This window comes from Aedes aegypti, chromosome 2 (genome assembly GCF_002204515.2).
Source record: "Aedes aegypti strain LVP_AGWG chromosome 2, AaegL5.0 Primary Assembly, whole genome shotgun sequence".
Classification (NCBI taxonomy): Eukaryota; Metazoa; Arthropoda; class Insecta; order Diptera; family Culicidae; genus Aedes; species Aedes aegypti.
Window position 1 is genome coordinate 14745220 of NC_035108.1, and position 21439 is coordinate 14766658.

Genomic DNA, 21439 nt, shown 5'->3' on the forward strand with positions numbered 1-21439 from the left:
CTTGTAACAATTGTGACAGTTAGTTTCAAAAGATTTTCACTATAGATATTATCAATCGTTCTCCAGATTTGTTTGAGTGTCATGCACAAACCATGTCACGCTTCTCTATGCATGATAATTCACGAAAAATCTTATCGTGTCTTCCATTATTCATAGGAATAAATACGACGTTGATCGAGTTTGCATATATATTGAACAGATGATTGAATCGTGCGTAAGACAATTCTTTGACTGTCCTACCATTGTTTTTTTGTGCGTACACTGAGGCAAAAATACTTAGGTTTTCCATAAATCATGACTTACGAACCAGCTAAATTATGGTTTCATTGCACGGTTAAACATTTCGAAAATGGGATCATAAGTTTCATAAGTGAGAGCTTTGAATTCTTTAACAACAATCACTTGAAATAATTATCATAGCAATCGCTAGAAGAACTATTCCACTTTCGATGTTGGGTAAAACTTAATCGAAAGCAGATCACATGTTATCACAACATGTCAATTTTTGTGCTCGCCTGAAATAAAAGGCGAACAATGTCATCGATTGATAATTTAGATATTATCAGTGCGCTTATTAACGAATTTCATTAATTGACTTATGAAATTTATTACTGAAATTCTTCACCAAAATCATAAGTAAAACTTAAATTTTTTAACAATAATCGTTGTGGCGCCAAATTATAATTATTCCTTAAGAAATTATTAAGTTGTTTTGCCTCAGTGTAGTACATGTCTTATACACTGAGGCAAAACAACTCAATAATTTCTTAAGGAATAATTATGATTTGGCGCCACAACGATTATTGTTAAAAAAATTAAGTTTTACTTATGATTTTGGTGAAGAATTTCAGTAATAAATTTCATAAGTCAATTAATGAAATTCGTTAATAAGCGCACTGATAATATCTAAATTATCAATCGATAACATTGTTCGCCTTTTATTTCAGGCGAGCACAAAAATTGACATGTTGTGATAACATGTGATCTGCTTTCGATTAAGTTTTACCCAACATCTAAAGTGGAATAGTTCTTCTAGCGATTGCTATGATAATTATTTCAAGTGATTGTTGTTAAAGAATTCAAAGCTCTCACTTATGAAACTTATGATCCCATTTTCGAAATGTTTAACCGTGCAATGAAACCATAATTTAGCTGGTTCGTAAGTCATGATTTATGGAAAACCTAAGTATTTTTGCCTCAGTGTACCTGTCCTACCCACTGCCCGCGCCACTGGTTATCAGTGACCTAGCATTTACCAACCTGAGTGATAATGTATTAGCGTGAAATAAAAAAAGACAAGTAGCTGGAAAACTTTTGTGCGCCATCTCGGCTCAGCCACTAAAACAAAAAAAATGGAATGATAGTTTTTAGAGTGGAAATAAATGGTGCAGCTTTTGTAAAGCGCCATCTGTGCTCGACCACTGAAACCTCGCACGATAAGAATTTTTCACTTGCAACGAGTAACGTCTACCTAGTTTATTCGGTTTATTCAACCTAAATATATGAGTAAATGTGAAACATCTATGGTGGTAAGCTCCTGGGAGGGAGGCACCGATACTACACACGAAATATGACACAACACTTTTCCAAATTGCAAGATAACTCCCGCTCACCAACGACAATCAAGGCAGGCTTGGGGAAAATCGCTAGTTTTCTTTTATTGTGTACCTTCGATCTTTCTGGACAAACTTGGAAAAAGGGCCATAGTTTATGTGCATTCAATTTTAATGATGATTGGAAAACAGTAAAAAGATGCGTGTTTCATTACTTTATATTCGATCAAATTAAAAGGTACAATCGTGGCATTGCTTTTGGGTGTTACAGGAATTGATTTTCAACCGACTGTTGTAAACTTTGTTGGAATGCAAAAAATTGTTTTGATCAATTACGCGCTTTTATCAAGTTTGTCCATTCTTCAAGATCTGGGCTCACAGTGACAGTTCGTGACAGCAGAATCTCGGCTCACTATGACGTACATAAATTTTGTATCGGTTTCTCCCTCCCAGGTAAGCTCCATCGAAGTTAATACGCCAATCGCGTATTATCCTCGATTTTACTATAGTAAAATCGAGGATAATACGCGATTGGCGTATCAACTTCGATGGAGCTTTTTTTTTGTTGGGATTTGAACCACTGCGACCATTAATTGATCTATTGTGGAGCTTACCACCACTAGCAATATAATGTAGATTGACTCAGAATGATGAATTAACTCTCACTTAAATACTTCAATTTGAGTAGAATCTAGTTCAATTAGAAAATTAAATACAACAAATTAAGCAAACTATTATGTAGAACACCACAAGCGTGTATTACAAGTTTGAAAGCACTCAAAAAGTGCTCGAATCGTTGTTTACCGAAGGTGTCCTTTTGTTGACAGTCGCTTTAAATTGCAAAAGGATAAAATATGTTTTTATTAGTTTAAATTGTTGTTTTCGGGTAAATCAATACATTGTAGGTAGTTAAAAGCTTCAGGACAATTACTATGACAAGGTAAGGTGCGCGAGTTTCGTGAAGTTCAAGCGGTAAATAAGCGGCGTCGTTCTTCCACAGCACTTTATTCGAAAGTGATTCGTTCAACCGGCGGTTCGTTGAGAAGTTGGTCGAACAGCGAGATCGAATCCTGCGAGGTGACGAAGTGTCCGTTTGGCAGCAGATTGCCTTGGAGCTGTCACAGGACTGGGAATTGGATTGTGGTGATCTCCGGTGGCAAGATCTGAGCCGGTACTTCAAGCGCAGTTTGGTGTTCAAGTTGAGCCACCGGAAGTGGACCACGGATCAAGGATTGATCGATCGGTTGCAGTATCCTTACTTGAGGAAGGTGTACGTGGTCACGATTCAGTTCTATGACCGAGCATGCCCGGCTATGAGGGTGATTGAAAACATCAGTGAGATTCAGGACAATAAACTGTTCATCAAGTACACGATGGATGGGAGGTTCGATCCGGATGTGGTGGCCGCATTCAAGCGACGAAGCAGGAAAGGGGTGCGTATTTACGTTAACATCAATGTGGGAGATCCGGTTTACAATCTACCGGAGGATGCGAAAAAGCTTCTGCTGCAGATGGAACATCACCGGAAGGAGCGTCCCCATCGGAAAGGAGATTCCCACGAAAGAGTAAGATCTCCGGTCGGAACCCCGACGGTAATCGAAAGTGGAAGTCCTCCAGAGAAGATTTTTTCCCCACGCGATCTACTGGAGAAGGAATCGTTCTCGGTCAACACCCAAGAATACGACGAGATAATCAAGGAATCACTGGAACGGGAATTGCCACCGTTGCCCAAGAGACGACGCTTGAGTCCAGGATGTGTCGAAGTATGGCTGGAATCATGCGAAATCCTAAGCTCCAGTGCGTCCATGGTCGACGGACAGATTGATCCGCTGCACATGTCCATCAGGAGTGGACCGGAGAAGATGAATCAATCGAGTCGGGTAGCTGGAGGTTCACTTTCTGAGCCACAGATGAACCCGGCTTGTCTTCTGGAGGAACTGACGGTCGTTAGGAGTCAACCTCCGACGCGAATCATGGCTAGTCAACCGACAACGCTAGCTCAGGAATCGATTCATATAAAACAGGAACCGGAAATTGAGTCAGCAAGAGAGAAACCACCGTCGGCAGCTGGGTGTGATCCTTTTCTCAATGTAAGTATACGACTCAGATATTTTGAAATTAGTGTGAGCTTCCTCTTATTTTCCGGTAAATTTATTCCGTTTCTAAATAGGGGTTTATTGCTCTGAATTTCTCTAAAAATCTCTATTCTAAATACCGTGTACGCACCTAACTTTGCGCAGCTCCAAACTTTGCGCATTTTTAACAAGCATGAAAAAATGATAATTAATCAATGTGAAGTAGGCTACTTGCCTACTAGTAGACTTGGTGGTGGACCCGTTCCAGGCAGTGATATTTTACTTAATTAATAAGCTTAATTAAGTGTTGATGATCAGAGACCATCGGAATCAACTGACTGTATTTGGCTGGACAGGGGTATTTTATACCCGTCCAGCACTTCAAAAGTGTCGCACTACATTTTACAATTACATAGGGTCTATCGGAAGACTTCTGGAGTGATTTGTGCTTTGGTCAGCGCGTGACAATTAAAGTCCATCAGGTGGATGGCTCATAGCAAACGAACATATTGCAATCGAACTGTGCCCCCAATGCACAGTGGGCAAAAACGACCCAAAAAACGGATCTTTTATGGCCGCTGGTTTTCGATCGTGAAGTAGACTGTTTCTGACATAAAAAATTGCGAAAAATCGATTGGCGTCGGTTTCATCCGCCGCAGGACTTGGCAAGTAGTCCATTTGTTCCCATTTCGATCTGGTGTGCCATAAATCACCACATACTATAATAAAGAAAACAATGATACTCCCATGCAAAAGCATAACTTTCGATTGCGTGCATCGAAAAAGATGAAATTTTGACCAGACTTTTATCCAACTTGGTTCCTAATGCCCTCCAAATTTCATCGAAATCGGTTAAGTAATTGCCATTTTATGAATAAACCAAGAAAAATAATGTTTATTTATTTAGGCCAATTATAGAATATACATACATTTTGCTGTAACTTTGTTCCGAGTAGTTCAAAGTGTCTGAAATTTTGACTGGAAGTTATTCACTAACGTTTAGTTTTGCCCTCAATGACGGGGTTGGTGGTCTGATGGCTACCGCTTCTGCTTCATATGCAGAAGGTCATGGGTTCAATCCCAGGCCCGTCCCTTTCCTCGTACTTTGTAGTTGTATATCTCTCACTTGCTTCTATCTTCCATTCTAAATATATCACACTCAAACTAATCGTTCATAGCAAACGCTAGAACCAGAGACGGACAAGAAACCGTTTCCCTAACGCTTCCTACTTCCACGCGCACGCCTTTCTTACGCCTGATACATAGGCAGTCTGCTAACCACAAAAGCAAACCTCTCTGCCATGCCTTTCCCCCAATCCATACACTCCCGCATGAACTGACGTGGATGCAGTGGAATATACGGTCTACGTGGGAGTCAGTTCAATGCATCATCAATTCCTCCCCCTTCCCCTCATTGGTCTGCATTCTGACGTGGCAGGTGCCATTGTTGCCTAAAAATAGAAGATCACCAGCACTTATACACTGAGGATGCCTGTTAGTCCCAAGCAGTCATTCGGTTGGTTCCTTGTGTAAGTGCAGCTGATCTGGCGATACTGGAGTGCATCCACGGGCGGCCAATCAAGCTCAAGCTCAAGCTCAAGCTCAACGTTTAGTTTTGCCCTCAAAATTTCATCAAAATCGGTTCTATACAGACATTTACAGCATTGAAAAAAGAAACACCTTTTTTGTGTGTTTATTAGGACGCAAATCTTCAATGTCATAATATAAAAAAGTATTTATTAGTTCTTACTCAAAGTTTGAGAAGATATAACAAAAAGCTTGCTCATCTTTGTTCAAATTTCCACCATTATGATGAAGTATTTACAAAGTAATACCTATTTGAATGCCAAATTCACATGAAACTATGAGTGTTAAAAACACATTCTAAGTCGCAATCACTATTTATCAATTTAATAGGGCCATCGATTGCGCTAGTCAAGTGTCAATGTTGGTATTCACTACAGTATAAACACAATATGTTTCAATAAAACCGGTATTGTAGGCCTTGAATTTCATCCAGAAAAAAAGGAAAATTGAATTCCAAATGCTCAACAATTCGATATAAAATTGTTCGTGCTTTATGTCAAATTTGTTGATAAATAGTAAGGCTGTCAAAATGCAACTGCTACTGCTGATATTTCTGGTCAAATAATATGTTTATATACTAACATGTATATATATAAAGCTCCCTACAGATGTACAGATTTTTCAGTGGAATCTACTATTTTACCGACAAAATCCGTGAAATCAACTATTTTACCGGAGAAAATCAGTGAAACAAACAATTTCACTGTAATCCTGTGGAATATTTATGAACATTCCGGTAACAGCATTGTTTTCACCGAACTTCTGTGAAATCGTGTGACAGTCGCTCTGGCAGGCATGAGCTTCCTTTTGTTTCAGTTTTTGCACCTCATTAACAAGCAGTGAAAGCTGGCTTAGTGGTAGCAAGCCTACTTCCTGATCGGTAGATCGGGAATTCGATCCCCGGTCTGAACCAATTTGTTCAAAAATTTTACAGATTGTTTGGTGAGATGAGCAGATGTTGAGATTACGGTGAAATTTCACCGAAAACGAAAAGTAATCTGTTTTTTAAGTGTGTAGACCAATCATATTTTTATCATCTGAAACCATAGTATATTTTGTCAACATTAACAAAAAATCTTGTAAATGAAAGTATTAATTAACAATCAAAATTCGCTACCAATCGCGATTTACTGAACAATGGCGTGACGCTACGCTGTAGCCATCAAGGTATCAAGGTATCGCTATTTACTCAATATGCTCACAAAAAGAAACCCTAAAAGAAAAATGTACAAAAAAAACTGGTATACCACCTACCAAAGCCTGCTATTGATTTGATATTTTATACAGATCGAGTTCTACGTCACTTTTTAAATCCTATTTCAGTAATCATGCCTGTAAAAGAAAATAGCTTTGAGTAATTTTCAAGCGTAATCGCCTTCAGTGTACCTGTAGCCAAGGATGTACCCCATACAGCAACAATTTTCAGAAATCAGACTGAGTTTAGTTATTACATAGACAATGACTTTAGAGCCAATAGCATTTTTAAGTTTTATATCAGAAAGTGACATTTGCCTTCGTTTTCGATAGGTTATAGCTCTCCTGCACTCCTGTTAAAGTGCACTTAAACGTAGTGCAACGAACGGAATTCTTCTGCACACGAAGTTTTAGTTGTTCATACAAAGTATAAAATAACAAAAACTGTAAGCACTGAATTTGGAGATTTGAGCAAAGTTACTATTGGGAGTCCCACGACTTTGATATCGAGAATAATAATATTTTTTAAAGGAAACAATTTTTTTCGGTTTATTGTTTCATTCTCGGTGGGATATTTCACTAATGTCACCATACTAATGTCATCATACTAGTGTCAGACCGCCGTTGAGTAACAAGATCGTTTTTTGTGCCGTCTTAGATTGCTGATTTATTTCATACGTCGCTTCATTAATTCAATATTCTAATGCAAGTTATGAGATTCCGGTAAAATAAACCTTTTTGCCACAACATTTTCTGGATTGGAACGCTGGAAAGCCTTGTATATTTAAAAAAATTGTGGGTGCGATAGCAGGAATCGACGAGAACAAGAATGGATGACCAGTGCAAGAAATGTTTCGCTAACATCGACACCATAAAGAATCTGTACACTGTCTGTGAAGGAAGATGTGCGGGAAAGTTTCACGCATCATGCGTTGGTGTTAGTGAGGACCAGTTGTGTTCGTTCTCCAAAAACATAATTTGGATATGCGACAACTGCATGAAAGATTTTTGTCAATATAGAGATGGCACTTCTGGTTCACGCAAAACTTCAACTTCTCCTGAAACTTCGATAACCGCTGAACTGGAAGGAATGAAATCCCAAATAGAAATGCTGAGTAGCGCGGTTGCCAAGTTAAGTCTAACCATTGCCCCGTTTGAAGCAGTACGACAGCACTCAACTCCAGTCACCTCGCCCGAAACAACGAACAATAGTAGTGTGTATGCGTCTGACTGCACAACTAAACATAACACAGAGAAAACCTTCACGTTACTGCTAACGAACGTTGATAGACACGCCAGTGAGAACGAAATTGTTTGTTTAGTGTCGGATACTCTTTGCGCGCCAAGACCCGAATGCATGAACGTGACTAAATTGGTGCCGAGTTGGAGAAACTGTGAGGATTTGGATTACATTTCGTTCAAGATAATTCTGCACGAAAGATGGAAGCAATCAGCTCTGAATGGAAATACCTGGCCACGAGGACTAAAATTTCGAGAGTTCGTTAGAAGGCCAAGCTCGCCATGGAAACCTTCGGCGAATACAAACGCAACAGTTTAGGCGATAAAACGAATATATTTGTACATTTGTTAATTAGAAATATGTTGTTATCTGTATTTAACCATAATTGTTTTTAATGTCTTGTGCATTCTATTCTTGATGTGATTTTTTGTATGAAGTGAAGTATTTTTCATTAATGTTGATTTTAGTCCTTGCATTCAGAATGAAGTTGTCGCACATGTATGGAGTATACCCTGATTATGTTGAATAGTATGTAATTAATTAGTTTAAGAATATACAGTCTGTACAGTAAGCTGAAGACGGTGAAATAAATAAAAAAAAAAAAAATAACATTTTTTCTTTAAAAAATTTGAAAAAAGTCCGGTCAGCACAGGCCTCATTTTTGAATTTGTTAAAACTAGTAGAATTATTCGCATCAAAATCATTCGAGATGGTAAATTCCAATGTATTAATAAATACAATTTTAAACACAGCTTTATGTAAAACTATAACACTTGCAAAATTTGGAAAATCTTGTAAAAAATCATTGAATTTTTCAATCAAATTAATCATTATCACAAAGTTGTAGCTTATTGCATATAAATAAAAGCCTCAATAAAAATAAAAGTACATTATTTAAGATAAATTTGAATCAAATCTCAGGATATATGTGGATAGGCTACCTAAATTTTTAATAAATACATGATTAACAAATGAATTTGTTATTTTCATATTAATGGTAGTTCAAATCGGATTTTTAGTTTGTCAAAATACCCATTTTTATTTTCATTTAAATAGGCGAAACTCTGTTTAATAATTGTATTAGCGCTGATAAATATAGTGTGACTTGGAAATATTTTGTTTAACATGGAAGTCTTCCAACAATAATGTGATTTATGCAAAGCTAGTTTGAGGTATTTAATTTAAAGCAAAATGATTCCATAAATGTTCAACATCCTATTTTATAGTTCAATGCTGTGCCCATAAAACTTGACCATTTTACTCTATATTTTTTTTAACGTGGTTCATTTTTGAGTTTTTTTCACGATTTGTTTGTACCCTAATTTTAAAAAACGACGTAAAAAATTTTCTGTCAGATTTTTTTCTATACAAAACAATGTTCTACATTATGATTCGTATCTTAATGGAATGTTGAAAATCATGGGTCTTTTTATATGTCGTTTTGTGTTTACGTGGAACATTGACCGAAAAAAAAACCTTTAAGAATATAAATTATAATTCGTTGAAACAGCATGCATAAATATTCAAGTTTTCTTCGAAAACACTATCAAAGCTACCCCGTTTTACGATAGTATGTTTCAGAAATTTGTTTTTTTATTTATAAAAAAGGCCGCTTATGAGCCAACACCATTGAATCTCTTTAGCAGTGTAAACCTAAAAAGCACACAGAAATTCATGAAAATCATTTCATAAACACATAGAAAATGATGACAGTATACCTATTTTTTCATTTTTTTTTTCTTAAATATTATAGATTCATGTGAATTCGGCATGCAAATTGGCACTACTTTGTAAATACTTTATCAAAATGGTCAAGATTTGAACTGAGATGAGCAATCTATTTGTTATTTCTTCTGTCAAAATTTGAAAAAGATCAAACAATTTTTTTTTATATTATGACATTGAAGATTTGCGTCCTAATTAACACACAAAAAAGGTGTTTCTTTTTTCAATGCTGTAAATGTCTGTATAGAACCGATTTTGATGAAATTTTGAGGGCAAAACTAAACGTTAGTGAATAACTTCCAGTCAAAATTTCAGACACTTTGAACTACTCGGAACAAAGTTACAGCAAAATGTATGTATATTCTATAATTGGCCTAAATAAATAAACATTATTTTTCTTGGTTTATTCATAAAATGGCAATTACTTAACCGATTTCGATGAAATTTGGAGGGCATTAGGAACCAACTTGGATGAAACTCTGGTCAAAATTTCATCTTTTTCGATGCACGCAATCGAAAGTTATGCTTTTGCATGGGAGTATCATTGTTTTCTTTATTATAGTATGTGGTGATTTATGGCACACCAGATCGAAATGGGAACAAATGGACTACTTGCCGAGTCCTGCGGCGGATGAAACCGGCGCCAATCGATTTCTCGCAATTTTTCATGTCAGAAACAGTCTACTTCACGATCTGAAACCAGCGGCCATAAAAGATCCATTTTTGGGTCGTTTTTGCCCACTGTGCAATGGGGCGACGGTTCGATGCAGTCTTTCGCGCGCGTAAGCATAACTATTTGGTACACTGAAACAAGCATTGAAGTAATGAGAACCATGAACAAGTTTTTAAATTTACTATTCCAACCACGATTGAGATATCATGAACGCTTTTTATTTGCGTTTTGTTCCTTCTCCTTCCAACCGTATCGATAGCCGAGCGGTAAGCGTTCGCACTTGACAATCGCAAGATCCTCGGTTCGATTCTGGCTTGCTGCAAGTTTTTAACCATGGTATAGTAATTTTTACTATCGAAATGGTGCCATAGTAAAATTGAGTGCACACAAATTTGAAATAAATGCGAATTTAGTCTGCACAAATCAAGTGGCGTTGTGTATTTAATTAAACCCTCTGATATAGTATTTTCAACTGCAACGCTGTTTTCAGTGTAGGTACTATGTGTTAGCACCGAATTTAAATATTGCGCATGGGCACATGTTTTCACAAGTACACCACACCTCCCCCCTTTAAAGGAGAATGTTGTTAAACATTCTGACTAGCTATCACTCCAAAAGACTTTAATATATTGTTATTATTACAATTTTGTATTTGCTTTTGTTTTTGTTAGAGATTTTTTTTTATTCCTATGCCTACATTATCAAAAGAACTAATAAAATAATATTTAAAAGTTTTTGTTTTTTATTGCGTCTTATTATTCAGCATATATTTATATTGGAAAACATAAGGGTTCACATTCTTGGATTTAAAGTAAATGATTTTTACATTTTTATAATTCGGTTTTTGTGAATTTTGTTTTCTTTTTTATTGTTAATATTTACTATTGTACAATTCATGTCATCTATGGAAGTTTGGCTTTCCTACCAAACACAAGCTCAAATGGCGTGTATTCGGTATCAGTATGTATAGTGGTATTATACGAAAATTCATAAAATTTTGTCCATTCATCCCAGTCATTATGGTGAACATTGGAGAAATTCCTTAGGTATTCGTACAGACACCTATGATTCCTCTCTAAAGCACCTATTGACTGTGGATGGTAGGCTGTTGAAAAATTTTGTTTAAAATTGAGAATTTTACTAATTTTCTTGAGGACTTCGTTATTAAACTATGTACCTTGGTCAGACCTTAACTCTAAAAATGTCCCATAACTCAAAATAAAATTCTGCACCATAGCGCGTGCTATGGTATCAGCTTCCTTATTTTCTAGCGGCATAATTATAATATAGTTAGTTATATCGCATTGCAAAGTAATGCAGTACTGATTATTTTTGATAGTTCGTGGCAACGGACCTACCGTGTCAATCGAAATGATTTCGAATGGCTTGACAGGTGTTGTCGTTACCACTGATGCTTCTTTCGTTCGTCTCGTTACTTTGTTAATTTTACAAAGTTTGCAGGCCTTAACAAACTTTATAATTATGGTTCACATGCCTTTCCTATAGTAAAGGTCTCTGAGTTTAAGGTATAGCCGGTTTTGTCTTATATGACAACCTGTTGGAGTCATGTGGAAATCGTGTAATATGTTGTTGATCTCCTCAGAATTCGTCAATTCTTTTGGAGGTAAAGTATTAGTTCGTATTTACGGATGACGTCTAAAGCAATCCTTTTGAAATGTTGTAGTGGTATATGTGTCAAGATTTCATTATTTGTCGACATTGCTATCTTTTTATTTCTTAATATTTCATTCATCTCTGAAAGAGCAAACTCTAGCGTCTGACTTTCATTTTCGTGAATTATATCTTGTTCAAGTGTAATTAATGTTTTCTTCATATTTTGGTTCATTATTTTTATTACAATCATATTCTGTTGCATGCTTATACTCATTTTTTGTAATTTTCTTATTTCTGCCGGCGATTCTGTTTCATACACAAGAAGGTGATCAATCTTCTCTTTTGGTGAAACAATATGGTTTTTGTCATGTCCGTGTTGTTTCTTGGTCATAGCTCTAGTATGTACCATAGGAATATTATTGTTTTTTATCTCCTCCGATGTTACTATTCTGATATCAGAATCAACCATAAAGGTGCATGTTGAATTAGACATTCTAACATGTGCCTTAATGAAGTTTGAAGCTGATGTATTTATTGTGTATATCTTTGAAGTTGTCCTAAAAAATTAGGTTGTTGTTGTGTGTTTGGTTGTATATTTGGTTGTTGAGTTTGGTTATTTTGTCTATTCTGTGTTGGTGTTGGTGGTGCATTTTGTTCATTATCAGAATTTGCGTAGAAGATAGGTGATTGCGTGTTACCACGATACGATCCTCTACCGCGTTGGAAACGTGGGTTTTGAAAATTATGTTGGTAATTTCCTTGACCACGGTAGTTGGAAAAATTCCCGCGATTACTAAAATTGAAGTGATTTCCGCGACTGGAGAAATTTCCGCGATTTCTATTGTAGTTTTCGTGGCCTCCTTGACGATTGCTATCGGAGTTTCCGTAATGTTTTTTGTAACCACGGCGGTTAGTAAACATGATCTGATTTATGTGTGTTGTTGCGATTTTCTGTTGCTTTTAGTATTGCTGCGGATAGTGTAGAAAATTGTCCGGCTTTTAAAATGAGCTTGGTGTCGTTATTACGAATGCCTGAGCAGAGAGATTTGACGCCCTGCTTTGTAGCCATTTTGCTAGCAACATCTAATGGAATGTTATCGGTTACTAGTGACTTTTCGAGAAGAAGAGTTAGATTTTCAACTTCCGTGGTGAATTTGTTAATATCACTAGTTTGCTTTATTTGATTTAATTTTGATATGTAAACGTCCGGAGATGTGGCTAAACCACTATTATCCTTCAACTTGTCAATACTATCGTTTATTGTTGGTGAGTTATCCCCAACAGCTGCTCTAGCCTTTCCTGTAAGTCTTGTTTTTATAAATGTTATCAGTTTTGCTGGAGCTGCTGCTTTCTGGTCAGCAGTTGCCGTATTGAAATCCGCATTAACGGAATCTTCAAAAAGTCGAAAAAGTGCCGCCTGCCCCCTATTTTCATTATCAATATTGGCACAAAGCAAACCCGCGAGCTGTTGAATTTGGCCAATATTCCCCAGACCGAATATCACATGAAGGCTGTGAAATCGGGGACTCAGCTTAACGTCGCTAACGAAGACTATTTCAACGCTGCAATCAAAGCGCTTAGTGATGGGAACAAGGAATTTTTCACACACTCCCCAACAAGTAAACAACCAGTACGTATCATTTTTTCTGGGCTGCCGTTGTACGATCTGGATGAATTGAAGGAGGAATTGCACTTGCATGGTGTTCGCCCACTAGAAATGTGTTCTTCAGCAAAGTGTTCGCAATCGCAACCAGAAAATCGTGGATCGGCCAGTATCCACGCCAGCGAACCGAGTCACAACTGTCAACCAAATAATGTCGGCGGTTTGACTTTTTCCCAAGTTCTTCAAAGCCGAGCTCAACGCCCAAATACTCAGCAACACGTTGCTGAAGAAAGCGCCGATCTGTTCAGTGTCACCGAGTTCATGTGTTTGGCGAAGGATTTATTTCAGCGACTGAAGGGATGCCGAAGCAAAACGGAACAATTTCTAGCTCTTTCCGAGCTAATTTTGACATACGTTTACAATGTCTAATACAGCCACGTTACGATTGGTTAATTGGAATGGGAGATCCATTCACTCACAATAAGCAGTTGGAGTTTTTCGAATTCGCCGAACGGCATAACATAGACGTAGCAGTCGTCACTGAGACTTTGCTGCGTCCCAGTATATCTTTCCTCCATCCGAATTTCCATTGCATCCGTCTCGATCGCCCTTCGAATGATGAGGTTGACAGAGGTGGAGGGGTCCTAATAGCAACCCGAAAGGAATTACAGTACAGCCAATTAAATGTTTCTACAAAGGTTATCGAAGCCACTGGAATCTCCATCTCAACATTAAGCGGTCCTGTACACATAATTGCTGTTTATTTCCCCGGCAGCCGACGGTGTGCTGATTGGTCACTTTTTCGACGTGATATCCGTACTCTTTCCAATCGTACCGTGCCTTTCTTTCTGGTTGGAGATTTGAACGCTAGACACCGCCGCTGGAATTGTTCAAAAGGCAATAGGGCAGGCAACTTGTTATGGCAGGAAGCGGCTCGTCTCGGTCTCTATGTCAGCTATCCAGACTCTCCGACATTCATTCCTTTTGGACGTGGTAAGCCATATACACTAGACTTAGTACTATCCAACAATCAGCTCGACATGACAAAGCCAGTAACCCAGAACGAGTTGTCGTCCGATCATCTTCCTGTAACATTCGAAATCAAACCTTCTAGTGAGCCCGAGCAACTCGTGCATACTGTACGATGCTATGCACGAGCCAACTGGATTACGTTCCAAAGAATAGTAAACTCCAAACTCAATATAACCGATCCACCGATAACGGATATTCGTGACGAAGTAGGGGTCGATTATTTCAAAAACAGCGTGTTAGAAGCAGAACGTATTGCAGTTCCGACAATCGTCCCAAGGCCTTACGAAGTCGCCTGTATCCCGAATGAAACCAAACTCCTAATTCAACTGCGAAACAGACGTCGACGCCAGTGGATGCGGACCAGAGACCCTTTGCTGAAGGAACAATATTAAACAATATTAAAGAGCAATGTGCAAAGGCTAGGTACAACAAATTTGCTGAGACTTTGCAGAAAATCGACCGCCGAGACCATTCCGTTTGGCGTATTTCCAAAGCGTTAAGGAACAAATGCAAATACAGCCCAGCACTGCGAAGTGGAAACATGCTTTTTGCTACACCAACAGAGAAGGCTAAATTACTTGCAGAGAGCTTTGCCCAATCGCACAATAACACCATGGATGGCGACAGTGAAACCGTCAGAAGATCTGTCGATAAAATCAAACAACTAGCCAGCAGCAGACTATTCTTGGTTAGTGAAACCTAAAGAAGTCAGCAAAGTAATCCGTAATCTAAAAACAAAAAAAGCTCCAGGCCACGATGGGATAAGGAACTGTCTTCTGAAACACCTTCCAAGGAAAGGTTCTGTGTTTCTAGCAAAATTTTTCTCAGCTTGTCTCAAACTATGCTATTTTCCACCCAGTTGGAAACAAGCTATAGTTGTAGCCATTCCTAAACCAAACAAAGACTCCACATTGCCATCAAACTACAAGCCAATTAGCTTATTACCAACGGTCAGTAAACTCTTTGAGCGCATAATACTAGCGCGCATTGAAAAACACCTGGAAACAACTAGTATCATTCCACATAATCAGTTTGGTTTCCGCAAAGGCCATTCCACAAGTCACCAGATTGTCCGTTTGGTAAATGAAGTGAGGCAAAATTTCCAGCAAGGAAAATCTTCGGGGTTGGTTCTCCTCGACGTCGAAAAAGCGTACGACTCGGTGTGGCACGACGCTATTCTCCATAAGATGTTTCTGGGTAATTTTCCTGTCTATTTATTGAAAGTCGTACGAGAATTCCTGAAAAATCGAACGTTCCAAGTCATGGCTGTACATCAGATCGAATGGGAGTGCCTTTTGGTGTTCCCCAAGGCTCGGTGTTGAGTCCAACGCTGTACAACATTTTTTCTGCTGACCTCGCCAAAATCGATGGAGTTAATTACTATTGCTTCGCTGATGATACCGGATTTTTAACTTCCGATCGAGACGCACAAGTTATCGTGGAAAATCTTCAACGAGCTCAAGAGACTATCCAGCAATACCACAACAAATGGAAGGTGAAGGTGAATGCGCTTAATTCCCAAGCAATATTCTTCACTCGCCGAAGAAGTCCGAGACATATGCCCCAAAATCAAGTGATCTGCGGAGGCATAGTTATCCCGTGGTCAGATACCGTAGGGTATCTGGGAGTAACCTTAGACAAAAAGCTTAATTTTCGAACTCACGTTACCTCTTGTCTTCGCAAATGTGATATGCTCATCAAAACATTGTACCCTCTTATAAACCGACAATCTCGCTTGGACCCCAACATCAAGCTGCTACTGTACAAAACCGTGTTTCGGCCCACGGTTACGTACGGTTTTCCTGCGTGGTCCAACTGTGCCCGAATTCACCGGAAGAAAATTCAGGTGAAACAAAATCGCCTACTGAAGATGATGCTGAATCTACACCCGTCTCATCCCACCGATGAAGTTCATCAACTCGCCGAAATTGAGCTGGTAGACGATTGGTTCCTAAGACTGATGCCAAAATTTTGCCTTAGTTGCTTCGCCTCTGCCAATCCCCTATTACAAGAATTGGCCATCTAGAACTGTGATACTATATTATTAAGCTTTTTCTCTCTCTGTCTATTTCCTTCATGTAGTTTCTAAGGTTTTTTTTTCTGTATATTTTTCCTTATTCGTCAATTTTTGTTGCTTGGCCTAATTGTTAATGTTTAAACATGTTCAATATCACTGCTGTAAGGTAATCCACATCTCTCTGTGGATTACATCTCAGTAACAGCCCTTACCATCAAATTGTATAAGTTAAGGATAAATATGAAATGAAATGAAAAAATGAGATTACAAGTATAACTTTACCTCACCAGATTTGTATTTTTTTCTGTGCAAACTAGAAAACTAAATTAACTTCATTGAGATTCTTCATTGTTTCCACTCAAACCATTGGCAGAATCTTCTCGAATCTAATAACAGGTTTTTTATAAGATTTTCAGCTGATATTGATAGTAGTAATTCATAAAAAAATACGAAAATTCTGACAAAATTTTTAAAGAGGTAATAGTTAAATTCTTACAACGGCTGTCATCTGGCTCATTAGAAATGTTTTTAAGAATATTCAAAGTAGCTTGCAGAGGATAATTCTTGTCATATTTTAACTACAAATTTTGTAAAAAATACTCCTGTTAATATTTTTAAAAAACTTTTGGGAGTAGTTTTTGTTGAAATTTTCTCATCCAACTGATGTCTTGTTGGATTTTGATATGATCATGCAGAAATTTCTTATTGAACCCTTAGTAAGATTTTTGATAGATTTCTGGCAAGATTTTTGATCTTGGAAGAATTTTTACATTATCTGTGCTGGATTACAGACAAAACTTTTGTATGTGTCTGTCAAGGATATCACTTGTAGGGGTCCGCGGAAAGTTTGTAAAAAATCAAAGGGGGTCGCAGCTTCAAAAAGGTTGGGAACCACTGCTCTAGCGCTTGTTCTTGGATTAGCGAAAAAACAAACTTTTCTTAAGGGAAGAAGCTAACCCACAGCGATTATCCACACCGTACCAGTGAAGGACCAGAACACAGCAAGGAACATCGTAGCAAAGGCCATTACAACAGGGCAACGCAGCCAGGCAGACCAGGACGAGACCTGTGTTCTACATCAAGTCTCGCATAACTTCAGATCTCGCCCTAAAAGCCATTGGTAACCATGTGTGTAGCTCGCTGTTTCTGTGCATTTCAATGGATTTATACGATATTTAACAACTCTATGGTGAAGATTGAAGATGGATCATTCTCTACTTGCCAGTGGTATTGGTTTGGATGCTTATACATTCATTTGCCCTAAAACAACGAGCTACACACGTGGTTACCAATGGATTTTAGGGCGTTATCCCAGATTATACGAGAAGTAGTCTCAAGGCAATGCGGTCGTCATAATAGACAAGATGGATTTACGACGAACAAATAGAGAAAAGATAAACGAACCTACCGTCCGACATTTGAGAGTGGATCCACTACCCGGACTCCATCCACTACCTAGCGGAAAAAACTCTAAAAGACTGCAAGGCGATCATTGACGAGCCTCGTTTTAAAAATGACAAACCCCACGCTTCCACGAATCAAAGGACTTCCGAAAATTCACAAACCAGGAAAAAAAATCCGAGAAGTCATTTCGGCAAACGGGTCCCCACCCATAAACGGGTCTACCCCGTTTGGCATAATGCCATTTGGCATAATGCCGTTTGGCATAAAGTCGTTGGGCATAATAGTCGTTTGACATAACAGTCGATTGGCATAATTTGAAAAAGGAAGATACTGCAGTGGTACAGTAATATGCCGTACCATAAGGTGCGTCATAAAATTCCATGTTCCTTTTTTTTTCAAATGACATGGAATAATTTAGGCGTTGGATATATTTTTGTTAAAAATGCGCCATAATATCCCGGACATAATGACCCCGGAAGTCATGTATGGTGCAATTCCAAAAGAGCTTTATTGGATATTGGTTTCCTTGAAAAAATGATGATAAGAAGTATGTTATATCACTAACTGACAACGGAATGTACGATCGTGAGCAGTTTATACACACCCCTTTGCTTAATGGAAGGAATTTGATCAAATTCAATGTATTTCACAATTATGCCAAACGACCGTTATGCCAAATGGCGATTATTCCAAACGACCGTTATGTCAAATGGCATTATGCCAAACAGCTATTATGCCAAACGACTGTATGCCAAACGGCATTATGCCAAACGGGATATACCCCCATAAACTGGCGAAATGATTAGTCAAGGAATTCCAGAGTATGCCAAATCCCTTCCCCAGTCAGTTAAAAATACCCAGGAGTTCTTCTAGAAACTATTAGAGTCAGGAAACATCGAGGATGACGAGATGATTCTTTCAACGTTGGGGCTTTTCGCCCCAGCGTTCCAGTAAAGGATTCCCTAAATCTTCTCATGGACTCAAGACACAAGGATTTTGGATACAATCATCAGCGTACACAAAGATATCAAGTTCACCCTCGAGGAAGAGAAGTAGGGAAAACTACTGTTTTTAATCTACTTGTCATCAGGGAATCAAGTTCATCATTTGACTTCGAAATCTATAGGAAGCCTACAAACACTCAGCAAGTTATCCCCTATACATTCCAGCATAATACGGCAGCATTTCACCACATGGTCCACAGAATGCAGACTCTACCCCTCAGCGAAGACAGAAAAACTAAGGAACTATATCTACGAGACAGCAAGGATTAACGGATACAAGGAAAGGACGATAAAAGCCATCATCGACAAAAAGGAAAGACAGCATACTCGTAGTACTTTGACGATACTCACCCCTATCGCCGAACCCATGAAGAAAGCCTCCATCACATACAACAGACACAGTACCAATCTTCCCCTTCATGATGCTTCTTATATATTATAGTATTAAAGTGATCCTATTTCTAATTACAAGCTATTGGTGGCAATGATATCTCAGACAGATATTATGAAATCTTCCAAATTACTCAAGCTTCTGTATTTTAAATTTTACGCAGTACGTAGATTGATTGATATCTATGGTTATTAGAGTTTCCAATCCCGGGAAAAATTACCCAGGAAATAGTTTTTTGTTTCACGGTATTCCCGTACTTCCCGGGATTCCCATATCTCCCGAGAAATTCTATATCAATAAAACAATTATTTTTGCTCTCATTTTCAGAACATTCTAGCGGAATCTGATGACGAGGAAGAGGAAGATGAGCGAACTGATCACAGTTACGCCAAGGAGAAAAGCAATTCGGTAGTGATCGAGCAACATGGAGCTAGTGGAAAAGAAATCCTGGAATCTAGCACTATCATAGCGAGTAGAAGTCTTCACGAACCATTGGCTGTCGTCAGAAGGCAACCTCCGACTCTGATCATGGCTAGTCAACCGCTGAGCTCGCAGCAGAACTCGATTCAGCCTAAACAGGAACCTGAAACTGAGCCTTTGAGTGTCGCACCAACGTTGGAAACTGGTCATCAAGATCCATTTCTCGATGTGAGTCTTTTCTCTTAGAAAGCGGTCGGGTGGCGAGTAATAAGTGGTTTCTCCACCACCGCTTAGGCCTTAAATCTAGTTTAACCATATGACGAATTCCATCCAGAATGAGTCGAGAAAAATAAAAATCGTGCTCGATAGTCTTCGATTTGGATTAAATTTTGCACATGTTTTTGGTATGGTAGAATAAGTGTTTTCCATAGAAAAATTTATCATTTTGACTCAATCGTAACTTTTGAAAATGGCCTATAAATTTTTGCATGCAACTTATTTGCAAAATTCTAACTCTGAAACTGTTGATTTTAGAGAAAAATGTTCTATGAAGAAGTTGTAGTGAACCATTTGAACTATAAGAAAAAAATGTACACTGAAAAAATATTTTATTTATGTTCATATAAAAATCGAAAATAAAACTTGAATTTTAAATTACACAAAAACTCCATTTTTAATATTTTTTAAATTTTCACCATAGAATTTTGATAGTAAATAGATGCTTGGGACAAAGTTTCATGATGGAGAAATTTTTAATAAAAAAGTTTTTCTAAGAACAACTTTTGGTCGATTTTCAAAATTTTGATTTTTGTCAAAATAAATACGTTCTGATGATACAGTAAGCATCTTGAAATGATTCCAGGCCATAATGATTGTATGAATAATTTCTCTAGAAGTAGCCATTTTCGATTTATATCGAGTTTAATGCAAACATATTGTTTAAATATTAAAATAGGCCATTTTCATTAGTTATTCGTGATTCTCGATCAAGAAAAATAAGTAAGAGGAATGAAATACGGTCTTTACTCTCGAAAACGTACTATTACTAATGGAGAAACGCGAATAACTTATGAAAATGGCCTATTTTAATATTTAACCCTCTAATACCCAACCCCGCCTTTAGACGGGGTACACTTTGGAATTTTGTGTATTTTTTCGTAGCTCGGAAATCAAAATTATTTTATTTTTGGCTTAAACCTTGACTCATAACGCGCATGTAAGAAAAGTTTTTTATGACTTTTAAAACTTTTTTGTATTTTTGAAAATTGTTTGAAAAATTGTATTCTTATATGCCCTATAAATGCCCGGGGTTAATTTAACGTGTAATAAAAAAAATCATACCTTTTATATTTTTCTACGATCGACCTATCACAAAAGAAGAGCCTGGTGGTATCAAAATAATTTCAAACCTGTTTTTCCGTTAGTTACACGGAAAATAAAATACGCTCCGAAAAAAAATTAAAAATTTATTATTTTTGAAAGTACCGCAAAAATTTAAATTTTTATTATTGCCAAAAATCAACAACCAGAAAAGGCATAAAGACAAAATGAAAAAAGCTAGGGATGTTCAAAAATAAAAAATATAAAAATCAAAAACCAAAATTCAAAAATTCACGAATAAAAAAAAATAATTGCCCGGAACGTGTTTAGAACGATTTTAGATAACGAAAAATAATATTTAAATCGAAAATAAAAATTTGGGTATTAGAGGGTTAAACAATATTTTTTGCATTAAACTCGAGTTAATTCGAAAATGGCTACATCTAGAGAAATTATTCATACAATCATTATGGCTTAGAATCATTTCAAGATACTTACTGTATCATCAGAACGTATTTATTTCGACAAAAAATCAAAATTTTGAAAATCGACCAAAAGTTGTTCTTAGAAAAACTTTTTTATTAAAA

General features: G+C 37.5%; 1 protein-coding gene across 3 annotated transcripts in view; it reads left to right on the forward strand.

Annotated features, from left to right (window-relative positions):
* The first annotated feature begins 2188 nt into the window (after positions 1 to 2188).
* Positions 2189 to 21439, forward strand: part of LOC5575770 — a 36967-nt gene continuing 17716 nt past the window's right edge. For 2 of the 3 annotated variants that reach the window (XM_021839936.1, XM_021839938.1), the window contains exons 1-3: positions 2189 to 2493; positions 2554 to 3643; positions 19440 to 19760. In XM_021839936.1, coding sequence (XP_021695628.1) covers positions 2486 to 2493; positions 2554 to 3643; positions 19440 to 19760 — 1419 coding nt within the window. In that variant the 5' untranslated portion in view covers positions 2189 to 2485. The remainder of the gene's footprint in view (positions 2494 to 2553; positions 3644 to 19439; positions 19761 to 21439) is intronic. The other variant, XM_021839937.1, reaches the window with a different exon arrangement.